Raw genomic sequence first — 14,141 nt, forward strand, 5'->3', positions numbered from 1 at the left:
ATTCTCTGCCTGCATGCGCAATCATCATTAGTGGTCCACACATTTTGACTACCTTAGTAACCATCTAGAATGTGTGATCACTGCTGATCCTGCACTGCATTGTGGGACGGAAGGGATTTTGCTTGACATCATGAGCTGCATGGGCATTCGGAAGCAGAGGATGTCTATCTGCTTCCAAAGCAAAGTGCAACTTAAGGGAAAAGACCCTGCCTTTCTAACAAGTTCTGGGACACAGGAGAAGGGGGTTCCAGTGAGTTCCCAAACAACATTAAATTAAGTCAAATCTCTAGCCCATTTCTCTCTGCCTTGGAAAAGGGACTCACCAGAGCAAAAGCTACTGTGACCAGTGGCAACCTAGAAGATGTATTTGTGAAGCTCTGGATGCTTTCTGTACTGTACTGTAGAATTTATATTTCAAGGGCAATAAACTAAACTGACTAAACAAAGAGCTACCAGATTGCTAGAGGGTTTGCTCAATCCCCTGAACTGCATCACTCACACCGGCCTCATTTATCTCTGCATTTGCTATTATGAATTAGTGGCAGTCATCACAGCAGCACAGTGTGGCTTGTGCATCTCCCTCACCCCCCAGAAGATGGTATTTTTTCTATAGTATAATCACTGAAAGATGTGTGAAATTAGCAGTTGATTAGAGTATTATGGTTTTCAAGTCGGCTCCTTCCCATAAAAGTCTCGCTAGTCCATTCTGAAGCCGCCATCTCTGATGCTTCAGAATAAAATTAGGTAAAATAAGAGAATGCAATCTACTTTCCATAAACAACCTCATAAGACTGTCTGCGAAGAAAATAAAAAGCAGATGCTTTTGTAGATGCAAAGCTCAATTAATGGCTCCCCTCTGTTCCTAAAAATAAGCACAATTAGAATGTTACCCTCATCATGTGGGCAGCCCGTAGATCTGCCAGTTTGGTATCTTTCAGTACTTTGTTATAATCACTAGACAGCGTGGCTACTGCTGTAATTGCTGGCCTTCTATAAAACATTGTTATGCTGTCGGATCGTCTTTGGCAAGCAGAATCCAGCTATTTAAAACTGCAAAGAGTGAATATAAACCCAGGTGTAAATGTTGGATTGCCTATTAACTTCTAGCAATTAAATGCTCTTCTGGACGGGGGGGGAAATAATAATTTTTAAAATTGTGAAGAGTATAACATCCCTTTTGTGACAACAAAGAAGCTGATCCTGTTGAGCAGGAATATTTGTTGTGTGGATGATTAACCATATATGCCAAGAGAAAGAAATTGGGGCAGGAATTCTGGTTCCTGCATTTGAGGATAGACCATCTGAACGACTGTTTATATGCTTTCACTGAGTGTCTCTCGACTTTTCTTCTTTCAACTCCTCTCTGTTTCTTACAGATACAAAACAGTATCCGGTGTTTGTGGGTCACAAGCCAGGACATAACGCCCCACAGAGGCACAAACTGGACGTCCAGTTGCTCATGATAATGGACAGAACCCTCTACATTGCTGCTAGGTCAGTCCTTGTTCTTTTCTCTTCCGAACTCTTCTCAACCACACAGAACACTTCTGTGGAGGGCAACCAAAATGGTCAAAGGCCTGGAAACGATGCCTTATGAGGAATGGCTAAGGGAGCTGGGCATGTTTAGCCTGGAGAAGAGGAGGTTAAGGGGTGATATGATAGCCATGTTCAAATATATAAAAGGATGTCATATAGAGGAGGGAGAAAGGTTGTTTTCTGCTGCTCCAGAGAAGCGGACACGGAGCAATGGATCCAAACTACAAGAAAGAAGATTCCACCTAAACATTAGGAAGAACTTCCTGACAGTAAGAGCTGTTCGACTGTGGAATTTGCTGCCAAGGAGTGTGGTGGAATCTCCTTCTTTGGAGGTCTTTAAGCAGAGGCTTGACACCCATATGTCAGGAGTGCTCTGATGGTGTTTCCTGCTTGGCAGGGGGTTGGACTCAATGGCCCTTGTGGTCTATTCCAACTCTATGATCCTATGATTCTATGATTCTATGATTTTAGGTTTATTTCATAGCTCAAAGTGAGAGTGACATGAGAAGGCCTTCCACAATTGTGTGAATTGTCCATTGCAAATGAATCACTCTATACAATCAGTTTCAAACCTTGTTTTTTGCAAGCTTACCTCCAACTCAGGAATCGTCGTAGCTGTTTCTCCCTGCTGATGTTTCACTCTAGACTGTAATACAGTCATGGGGAAAAGAAAGCGCACCCTCTTTGAAATCTATGGTTTTACATATTGGGACATAATAACAATCATCTGTTCTTTATCAGGACTTAAAATTAGGTAAATACAACCTCAGATGAACCACAACAAATGACATATTGCACTGTGTCAAATGATTACTATTCTGTCCTGATATGTAAAACCACAGAACTCTAAGACGGTGCACTTTATTTTCCCCATGATTGTATGTACCACAACCTCATGCAGAGATACAGGAAAAATTTCCCATCGGCACCAGATATTCATGTGGGCAAACCCTAGAGGTTTGCAACATCTGTATCATTGGGAGTCATCATGTGAGAAGCTCTTCTGTATGGTGCAGTGGGGAAATGATAGCTCTCCACAGGGAAGTGTCTACCTCGGGGGTCATGTAAGTTAGAGACTTCCTCCATCATACCCTATCGGTAGACAAAAGACTAAAGAAGGGCCACAGATCTAGATATCTATGAATGCCAGCTACTGGGAACAGCATGGTCTTTGGTCTGAACCAGCAGGGATCTCCATACATTCTGAAAGATAAGCCGTTCATATCGATGGAACCCACTCACTAGGCCCAGCCTTGAGCAGTAGACCCAATATTATTGGTGCATGGTCTAATGGGTGGGGGGGAGCAAAAGAAAAGGGTATATTTATATTTAAATTGAACTTTGTAGTACATAGAAACATGGAAGTTATCAATAGATGAACCATAGTCTTCATAGGGAAAGAAGATTCCTTCAACAACAACGAAAATGGCAGTTATGTGGGAGGCAACAAATGACTTGGCTGGCCTCCATCCCTCCTCAACGTTTCCCTTTGGCTTTTTAAAAAAATGTAGCCTCAAGGGCTTGGTATCCCAGTTGGAATTTATTTGTATTCCAAGAGTTGTGTTATATGTCCAGTTAGGGCTTAATGCTGCAAAGTCCTGCTGGCTGATGCCTTCAGCATTTTTTACCAGAGCAATTCATAATATACAGTAGCTGTTCCGCACTTGGGAATATTGGAATCATTATGTTTTTAAAAGAGTTTTTGATTTAAAGTACACAACTAATTGCCTGTTTTGGAGAATAAACAAGAATAATCCATGTTGCATGAGTACATATTTGAATCAGAATAAAAAATTAATGTCATTGGGATACTAAGCATATTTTATAGTAAAGCAAAGAGACCAGAAGAGAGAACGGAGGGGGAAAGATGTGTTTACACTTCATTTCTTTCAAAGGATTTGGCAAGTTTAATGTTAATTATTATTATGGGACCTAGTTGCTGAGCCAGCTTCCTTCTTTGTGGTCTTTTTGGAAGCAGTAGTGAGCAAAGTTTTAAAGCTCTTAGTAGAAAAGTCACAATTAAGGGCAAGGTCTTATTTAGCAGCACGAAGTCCAACGGGGGCTTGTGGTGCAGGTTGGGCGTCTTGCTTTAGTAGGAGCCAATTTTTGAAAGTATCAACTTATTAGCATTCTTGCTCTGTGTACCAGTTGAGTTGTGTGAGTTGGCCCAAAGTGTTCTCTCAAATTCTTGAGTGCCTGCATAAGGTCTAGTTTACGTGACCATCTGGACAAGTGGCAAGCACTTCAAATAGCTGTGTTCATTGGCTTTCTGCCCAAGGGGAGCTGCTTGGGCATAGGCTTCTCAGCATATGTGTAGCATTTCATGGCTAATCCACACTGGGGTTGCATGGAAACACCCCATGCATATTTTACTCATGTGACCAGTTTACCATGGACAAGGGAGGCAAATGATTTCAACAGGGTTCTTAGCAGCCAATACATACCCCAAAGTCATGTGAACTGGCATTGGTGGATAGCAATGAAGATTGCTACCTCTTTGAGAATGCTAAACATTTGCCCGTTGGGATATGTTAATGCATACTTGATTACACAAAAATTTAAAAGGGCTTTCTAATTAGAAACAAGTTGGGCCAACTTACAATTAGTCAGGTGGCAACTTCAGATGCAATTAGCAAATTAGTTACTCCAGAGCAGTCCTGTTAGAAACTATAGGCGTAGCCCACAACTTCAGTAAGTGAACAGTGAAATGCTTCAAGGATGTTGTCATGGTCAAGGCCTGCAAATGTGTGTGTGTGTGTCTGTGTTTATTTGCGCATTCTTATCCCATTGTCCTCCAAGGAGCTCGGGCTGGCATACACAGCTGTTCCCCCCTCCATTTTATCTTCACGGCATGCTGTTATGCCATAGTTTATCAGGAGAAGTCTTGAAAATGGATAGTAGTGATAATGGCAAGGAGGCTGTGGTCCTACTCAGGGAGGGAACCCCACAGAGACTATGATGTCCACAGGCCTTCCAAAATCTGGAGCCTTCATTGCATTACAATGTTATCTTTCTCTGCTCCAAAGATATGCAAAAACTGTTTTATTCCAAATGTCACTTAAAAGTTTCTTGCTGAGCTAGGAATCTGTGTGACAAGTAAAAATTCAGAGCCTACATCACTTTTATATTTAGGTGAAAACCTGGAAAGTGAATAATTTAATCATAATGCAGAGTCACTACCAGGAAATAGTACAAGGAGATTGTTCCTTGGCTCTTGGCTTCTGAGCTGTGGGGCTTCACAAGGCCCCATAAGCATCTCCTATGCTATACATCTAAATTGGAAACTGTCATCTGGGCATTTGGTACATAGTATGTTGATACCCAGGGACGCGGGTGGTGCTGTGGGTTAAACAACAGAGCCTAGGACTTGCCGATCAGAAGGTTGGCAGTTTGAATCCCCACAACGGGGTGAGCTCCCATTGCTCGGTCCCTGCTCCTGTTAACCTAGCAGTTCAAAAGCACGTCAAAGTGCAAATAGATAAATAGGTACCCCTCCGGCGGGAAGGTAAACGGTGTTTCCCTGTGCTGCTCTGGTTTGCCAGAAGTGGCTTAGTCATGCTGGCCACGTGACCTGGAAGCTGTACGCCGGCTCCCTCAGCCAGTAAAGCGAGATGAGCACCGCAACCCCAGAGTCGGCCACAACTGGACCTAATGGTCAGGGGTTCCTTTACCTTTTTTATGTTGATACCCAGCTCTATCTCCCCTTTTCATTGACATCAGGAAAGGCCATGAAGGTGCTGCATAGGTGTCTGGGGCCAGTGATGAACTGGATGGGGACCAATTAACTGAGTCTGAAACCCAGTAAAATGGAAGTGCTGCAAATGGGTGATTCCCGTGCCAAGGAATTAGGTATAGAATCTGTTCTGAGAGGGATTGTACTTCTACTGAAGGAACAGGTCATAGTGTGTGAATGCTCTGGAATTCCAGGCTTCTCACTGGCTTCTGTGGCTAGCAGTACTTTTGCGCAGCTTAGGCTGGTTTGCCAGCTAAGGCCATTTCTAGACTGCGATAGCCTGGCCTCATTAGTTCTATCACTAGATCTCCCACTTTGACTTCTGTAACGTGTTCTACATGGAGCTGTCCTTGGAGATAGTCCAGAGACTGCAGCTAGTGTAGCTGCTAAGTTGGTAAGTGGGGCAGTCTGATAGGACCACGTGTTACTGGTTCCAAAAGCACTGGAGGGCATAAAAAGCCCTCAATGGTTTGGAACCCATCCTAAAATAGATGTCTTCCCCAGCACCAACTATCTCATACCCTATGATCTGGCGCTAAGGTCAGGGGCTTCCCAGTTGGTGTTGTCCCATGACCACCTTTTAAGTGGTCTTTGTGGAATGCCCTCTCTAGTCAGGTGTCTATTGCCATCATTATTTGCTTTGAGGAGGAAGTTGAAAACATTTATGTTTGTTGTGGTACTTGATGGCTGAAGAATACTGTTTCTGGCAACTCTGAGCTCACTAGGAGCCACAGGTGAGAGCTGAGTGCAGGGTGGGGACCAAAGGTCTGACAAACAACCCCAAAGGAGCACGATGTGTACCACTCCCTAAAATAATAATTAGTGTGAATGAAAATTTGTACCTACAGCTCTGTATCTCCTTTGGCAGTTGTGGTATAACCCCAAGCACAGTGGCAAATATGAATCCAATCAGAGGTGTTTATCAAGCAGCTTGGTGAATGCATTAATTGAGTTTCTTCTTGGCATAGATCCCTGAGCTACAATATCAGATGTTCCTTTCCACAGTGTTGTTTCCCCCCCCAGTTGTCTAAATATAGCGATGTTAAGTATACACTTGTACCCAATTACCTAAAAACAATAAAAACAAATGACTAACATTTGTTGTGGCATCTCAGAAGTACTCCGTGTTTACTTGGGAGCTAATTCTTGGATTTCAGATAAAAGCATTAGTGGTTGGTTGGTTGTTGTTGTTGTTGAAATCACAAGTATGCCATGTTCATTGTTGCCAAAAGAAGAAGGGGATGCTGGGATAGGAACACAGGAACCTGCCTTACACCAAGTCAGACCATTAGTTCACCCAAGTTTGCATTGTCCACACAGACTGTCAGTTGTTCTTCAGGATTTCAGATGGAGTCTCTTCCAGGTCTATCTGAAAATACTGGGGATTGAACTTTGAACCTCTTCTGTATGTGACACAGAAGCTCATTGTCATTGAACCACAGTGTGGTGTAGTGGTTAAGAGCGGTAGGCCCGTAATCTGGTGAACTGGGTTCGCTTCCCCGCTCCTCCACATGCAGCTGCTGGGTGACCTTGGGCTAGTCACACTTCTCTGAAGTCTCTCAGCCTCACTCACCTCACAGAGTGTTTGTTGTGGGGGAGGAAGGGAAAGGAGATTGTTAGCCGCTTTGAGACTCCTGAAGGGGAGTGAAAGGCGGGATATCAAATCCAAACTCTTCTTCTTCTTCTCTTCTTCCACATACAAATGGAGGTTTTACTTGGGTGGTTATGAACTCCATTTGATTATAGGAAGGACGCTGAACAAAGTAGGGGCCGAGGCACAATCCACACCACTGTAATTAGTGGGAATTAATAAATCAATAAATCAGTGGGGAGCGCATTGCATTCCAGATCTTTACATAGAGCAAAGTGGCATATTTACATAGAGCAAAATGGTCACTTAGAGTTGTTTCCAGGTTTGTGTGGGATCCCAGCATGCACCACGCCACTGGGACCTTGCTCCACACCCATTGCAATAGGTGGCTGGTGGCCCCAGCTCCTCTCCTTTGCCCTCCATCCTCAAAGTCAGCTTTGGACAGGCAGGCAGGTAAAAAACGTGGGACTCTGCATGGAAAGCAGATAACTCTCCTACTAAATGATGATAACACTTAAAAACATGTCAAGCGGTAGCTGAGGCTCCAGTTTCCTCCAAATCCATGCCTTGCTGTTTCATGCAAAATAAAGGTTTTTTACCTTCACAGCGAAGCTGCCTCCCCATACGTGGAAGGGACATTGTGCTGCTGTTGTAGGACTGGGACTAGCACCATTAAAGAGCTAAGAATAAAACCTGGAGAGGCTCTTACACCCACTACTAGCTCAAAGAAATTTCAGTTAGTGTGTCTTTCTCTGAGCTGGTAACAAGTACTAATAGTTCCCACATGGGCTCTTTTAAAGTGCCAGTGATTCCTTGGAGCACTTGACGTCATCAAATTGTCAGCTGCAAAAGGCCTTGGATGGTTAGCCTTATATACAGCTATTAAGAGCTGAACTCTCGAGGGCCAAGCAGCAGTCTCTATATATTCTGTATGCTTTGTATCTCTTAATTCACCAAGCAGGGATGTTTGATTGGCATGGTGATGTGAGGCAGCCGTCGAAGAGAGCAGGATGAGGAGGGACGAGCAAAGTCTGAATCATTTGACAACATTTCTTTTCACACCTATACCAAAGGAGTAGTTTCTTTGCTGCTTCCTCTCCTCCTGTGACTTTTACGTAAACATTTAACTTTGGGGGGTAGAGGGTGTTAAATCAAAGGGTTATATCCATCTTTGCAAGTGTAGAGGTCCGCTCAGACAGTGTGGCTTCCCCTTCCTCTCATCTACCTCCCCAAACAGGACTGGCCTAACCATGAGGCAATGTGAGGCAACCGCCTCAGGTGGCAAGATCTGTCTTCCAAGGAACACATAAGGCGCTTCTGCTGCCGCGGTGTTCCTCTTTTTTTTTTTTTTTATAAATATTTCATTCGATTTTGCATAAAAGACAACAAAGCAGAACAAAAACAACGAACAATACACCAAAAACATACAGAATTACACAAACATAACATGCTACAAACAACAGAAATAAAAACAATCTTATCTTCATATTGATCTTGCATTAACTTGTTTCTCTGACTTCCCCGAGTCTCCCTTCCCTGTATTCCAATTCATACAATTAAACAACAAATCCCTTCCCTCTGTCATAATTAACCTCCTTTCTGATTTGAATGTCTTAATATAGCTTATTCAATGCTTAGAACTTAAAATGTTGGGTCTTCTGATCCTTAAAATTTTACTCCAATAACCTTATACATTCAATCTGATGTTATTTTAACATTCATTAATCTTGTAGTGTTTCTGTAAATAGTCTTTAAATTTCTTCCAATCTTCCTCCACCGTCTCTTCTCCCTGGTCTCTGATTCTGCCAGTCATTTCTGCGGATTCCATATAGTCCATGACTTTCATCTGCCATTCCTCCAGCGTGGGTAATTCTTGTGTCTTCCAATACTTTGCAATAAGTATTCTTGCTGCTGTTGTGGCGTACATAAAAAATATCCTGTCTTTCATACGTACCTCTTGATTGACCATGCCCAGGAGAAAGGCCTCCGGTTTCTTCGGGAATGTGTATTTAAATACTTTCTTCAGTTCATTATAGATCATCTCCCAAAAGGTCTTAATCCTTGGGCATGTCCACCAGAGGTGAAAAAAGGTACCTTCAGTTTCTTTACATTTCCAACATTTGTTATCGGTGCTGCCGCGGTGTTCCTCAGCAGCCCTCCCCCAATGCTATCTTCATAGCAGCCCCCTTGAGAATAGGTCTCCTCCCACCCTTATGGAGGAAATGATGGAGGCTGCCCTCTGGGGTCTCCTAAGGCTTTGCATCCACCTGGTGTGATTCAGAGCACACCCACCCACCCCACGATGGCCTTTGATTTCCAGTTCAACCGTCTGGGAAGGTTGATTTGATCACTACCCCCTTTCTGCCATTCCTGGTTTAACTCTTCATTCGCTCCTTCTTCCCTGGCTGGTGGGAGGCACCATTTTGTGGTTCGCCTCAGATGCCAAAATGTCTTGGGCCAGCCCTGCCCCCTCCCGAATCTCCAAACCCTCTGGGAAGATTGGTTCAGGGAAGAGGGGGGTGAAGTTACATGGCATCAACAGAAGTCTTGTTTCACGAGCGGAATAACAGCATTGGATGCAACCCAAATATTTGGATCCTGCCCTCTTTCTGCTTGCACACCGCGCAAGGCTAAAAGTCGCCCCAGCCATCCTGGGCGGCTTCCAGCACACGTTAAAAACATAATAAAGCATCAAGCACAAAAAATACAGTATGCATGAAAAACACATTATAATAGAAAGAGAGGTAGGGAAGCGGGGGATAAAAACAAAGGTGTTAGATTAAATACATGATCGCATATGGCAGTTGACCCTCTCCCGTTACACTTTTGGGTCATCCCTCACAGATATTTGAGGATTTTTAAATATATATATATATATATATATATATATATATATATATATATTGCACACACCTGAATGAACCCTTTGCAATTATGCCACCCATAAAGGCTGCAGTTGGTGGCCGAGGGTCAGTTGGCACCAGCAATATTTAACTTTCTTTCCCTTACCCAGTTGCGCCATGGTAACCATCTGCAGTGCTGCTGCCTGGAGGTGGGGGAAACGGAAGTGCTAGGATTGTCTATTTGTGTAAAGAATAACTTAATTAGCAAGAGCTATACAAATCCTCCAAGTAGGAGTTTGGGGAAGGGGGGAGGCGCTAGGCGGCAGCAGGGAAAACAGAACAGCAAAGTCACTTATTGTTAGCGGTTTAGCAAAGCCTAACTAGTACTTGACAGTTCTTTCAATATTTGCCATTGTGTGAGCAGCTGCGATTAAAATAACACATATGGAAATGGTTTCGAGTTATCTGGAAATCTGCTTTTGTACATTCAGATTGCTCCAGCAGTTGGCCTCTGCTTTCTCCAAGGGTTGATTGGCAAACCAGTCACTAAGTCATTAGAAGGAGCCAGAGTTAGAATAGAGCTTAGCAACCCAAGCCTGTTTTGAAATCTTTCTGCTTTCATTTTTGCTGGCAATTAACATATACAGAGCTGTGCTAAAAGAGGGCAAGTGGAACATTTCTGAAACGTTGCCAGTGCATAATAATCGCTTGTTCATTTACAATTCAGATTTATTTATTTTTAATTTATTTTCGGCCTCCTTTTGCATAGCTGCACAGTTGTGAAAAATCTATTGGGCGGGGAGGGGAAAGCCACGCTGCTGTGTCACCCATGAAGCTGAAATCAAACAAATAGGCAATTTTGCTCTGGTATTGACCTCCAATCGCAGCTCCCTCAATGAAGTCAAGCAAATAACAAGCCGGCGCATTAAAGCTACCTTATAAATAAATGGCATGTTCTACTGAAGATGGAATGTCTGAAAAGAAACACATAACACAAACTCCTTCCACGGTTTGGCATCTTGCAAAGCAAACTGCCTCTGGTGCAGTGGCAGCTAGCAAAATCATGAAAGCCTGGTTCTGTTAACAATACTGCCCCTATTCTCCCACGTGGGAAGAATTTTGCTTATTATTCTTTGCAGCGACGAGGGTTCTGTGTCTGCTTTAGTTAGAGGGTAACCTTGTTTCCCTCCCAGTCTGTTAAAACTAAGCAAATCTTGACAGCAGAGATTTCAAAAATGGAAGTTCTGTGTGTGTATACTACTCTCAGCGGGTTTCCACGGGTCCTTTAAAAGCAGAAGATCATTTAATTTCAACAGCAATTCCTCCTGTAGTGGAGAAGGGGGTTGGGAAATAGAGAGAAGGTTATGTTAAAGGGGTAGAAGGAGAAATGAAATTATGGCTATTTTTTTAAAAAAAATATGTCTCCAACTGCCCTATTCTTTGCTCCCAATTCAGAGCAGATGCTTCAAGGTTTGATTAGACTGAGTGTTTTGCTTTCCTATCTCCAAGTTGAAAATGCCCTTGTAGTCCATTGAGCACAGAAGGGGAATGTGTAGAAATATCTCACTTGCACTTCTTGGCCCTATTCTGTGTTTCCAAGGAGAAACTGGCAGAATATATATATTTTTTAAAGAACCTAGTTCTCAGCAAAACAAGAATGAACACGAGCAACTTAGGTAAAGCAATGTTGTCCTCTCTCTGCCAGAGGGTAAATGCTGAAACTCAATTTGGTCATCAAGTGCAGTGAAATTAACAGGGCTTTTGGGAACTGTGTGGTTATTGTCAAACCGTTTCCCTTCATACTTTCTGTCAAAAACATCTTTGCTGTGGTTGGGAAAATAGCCTTGAAACAATGAAGAAAGCCTAGCCGCTTTAAAATCTTAAATGGTATCCCTAAAATCCATATGGTATCCTGAGAACCTGACAAAAGATGTTCAATCAGCTAAACAAGGAGATATAAAAGAACACACCTGAACAAAACTTATGTGGGGATATTTGGGGTCGGCTTTTTTTTCACCCAGAACTCACAGAACTCAGTTTTGGCTCCTCTCAGGTGGCCACCATTGTCATTCTAAGAGAACAAGGGAGGTGTTCATGGTGAGTTCTGACACCTCTTTTTCTAGATAAATAGCACTGGACATGGTATTCTGTCCAAAGCCCTTCATAGTAAAGGTAAAGGGACCCCTGACCATTAGGTCCAGTCATGGCCGACTCTGGGGTTGCGGCACTCATCTCTCTTTATTGGCCAAGGGAGCCGACGTACAGCTTCCGGGTCATGTGGCCAGCATGAATCAGCCGCTTCTGGCAAACTAGAGCAGCGCATGGAAAGGCTGTTTACCTTCCCACCAGAGTGGTACCGATTTATCTACTTGCACTTTGATTTGCTTTCAAACTGCTAGGTTGGCAGGAGCAGGGACCAAACAACAGGAGCTCACCCCGTTGTGGGGATTCCAGCTGCCGACCTTCTGATCGGCAAGCCCTAGGCTCTGTGGTTTAACCCACAGCGCCACCCGTGTCCCTTCAAGCCCTTCATACACAAGGGTTATTTTTCACAAAATTGTAAGATCCTCATGGGCTGTGTATCTATTAGAATAATCATAGCCATCACTTGCGAATCTGAGGCCCACAAGTTTACAGGTTCCTGTTATGCTCAGCATAGGGATTTGGGGATCTCAGGTCTTTGTTTAGTTTGTTTTTCACTAGAACCCCCAAGGTCCACCAGCTGGAGAAGCATGCAAAAATGGGCTTGCGAGGCTAGCCAGGAGGAACAGACCTATACTTAGAATTACAGAATAAGGTTCATCTGAACACCCTGTTTCCAGTATGAGAAGTAAACTCCCAGTCATTTCACATGATAGTCAGCTCCTTGTTTTCATATAAATGTCCCTTTTTTTTCAGCAGCATCCCTGTTGTGATTGTGGGAGTGGGAAGCCTTCACCATTCTAATTCGCAAAATATATAAGTGAAACAGCTGTTCATGTTGAGTTGATGACCTTTAAGTTTCCTTTCCTTTCCTTCATAAAACATATGAATCAGAAGGTGTATCTCCTAGCTTTTCTTTGCAGTTGTCCCCAGGGTCCTGTCCCCCCACCCCCAAATACGGGCAATGATTTATCTGATTGCAAACGACTCTTTTTGTGACAATGTCTGAGTTTATTTTGGCATTCATTCTTTCCCCTTTGTTTACAGGGACCATATTTATACTGTTGATATGGATGCATCACATACAGAAGAAATTTATTTTAGCAAAGTAAGTAGCATTCTGTCATTCTCCCACCAAGGACAAGAAAGAAACGGGGGGGGGGGGATTAGAAAAGGAACTTAGCTCCGCTTCTTTCCAACATCGCTCTTAAAATTGCGCTGATCAAGGTGGATGGTGCATATTAATCACATAGAGGAAAGCTGGGAGATCTGCCATGTCCCCAGTGAACTTCTGATAAGTGGCTTAGCTGAGATGATAAGTAATCTGCATTGTAATGTCCATCAAATGTCTTACTTGGATCCTGAAGCTTTGTTGAACAGCTAATACCATAGTAATTGGCTATAAGACCCTTTTAATAAGCAAACTCTGCTTACCTGTTTAATGAATTTACCATATTTAATGAATATGGTTTTATGTCCAATCACATACCCTCCAACGTTTATCCAGTGAAAATAGGGACGTCCTATTTGATGATTACTTTAATATTTTATACTCTGCCCATCTGACTGGGTTGTCCCAGTCACTCTGGGAGGCTTCCAACATACCGTATTTTTTGCTCTATAAGAAGCATCTAGTTTTTGGAGGAGGAAATCAAGAAAACAAATATTCTGAATCTCAGAAGCCAGAACAGCAAGAGGGATCGCTGCGCAGTGAAAGCAGCAATCCCTCTTGCTGCTCTGGCTTCTGGGATAGCTGCGCAGCCTGCATTCGCTCCATAAGACGCAAACACATTTCCCCTTACTTTTTAGGAGGGGAAAAGTGAGTCTTATAGAGCAAAAAATACGGAATATAAAAACATAATAAAATATTAAACTTTTTCTTTAAAAAACACACAAAAAAAATATTCCCTATACTGGGCTGCCTTCAGAGGTCTTCTAAAGGTTGTATAGTTACTTATCTCCTTGGCTTGGTGGGTCACATAATTCCATAACCTCCAGCATTTCTCTGATGAAAATAGGGACCATTCTAAGGAAGGTTATAGCATTCTGGGATCAAATCAGAAACCAGGATGACATCTGTAAATCCGGGACTGTCCCTGTAAAACAGGCACTTGGAGGATCTGCAATCAAGCAGATTTTTTGTAAAGTTTATTTATTTATTATTATTACTTCATTTTATAATGTATATAATCAAGCAGATATATACTAAGCAAAACATAGGTTGTTGTTTTTTTCTAATTGGCTTATAAGGGTACATTGTACCCAAGGTAAATGAAGATGGAAATTGAAGTGTTTT

At 42.8% G+C, this 14,141-nt stretch overlaps 1 protein-coding gene across 8 annotated transcripts in view; it reads left to right on the plus strand.

The window, feature by feature from the left end:
* The window catches only part of SEMA6A (semaphorin 6A), a 179,075-nt gene that overhangs the window by 95,375 nt on the left and 69,559 nt on the right, over window positions 1-14,141 (plus strand). For all 8 annotated transcript variants that reach the window (XM_083403729.1, XM_083403733.1, XM_083403728.1 and 5 more), the window contains exons 3-4: window positions 1,377-1,494; window positions 12,893-12,953. In XM_083403729.1, the coding sequence (XP_083259855.1) occupies window positions 1,377-1,494; window positions 12,893-12,953 (179 nt within the window). The remainder of the gene's footprint in view (window positions 1-1,376; window positions 1,495-12,892; window positions 12,954-14,141) is intronic.

Source organism: Podarcis tiliguerta (genome assembly GCF_965153285.1).
Source record: "Podarcis tiliguerta genome assembly, chromosome: 11".
Taxonomy (NCBI): Eukaryota; Metazoa; Chordata; class Lepidosauria; order Squamata; family Lacertidae; genus Podarcis; species Podarcis tiliguerta.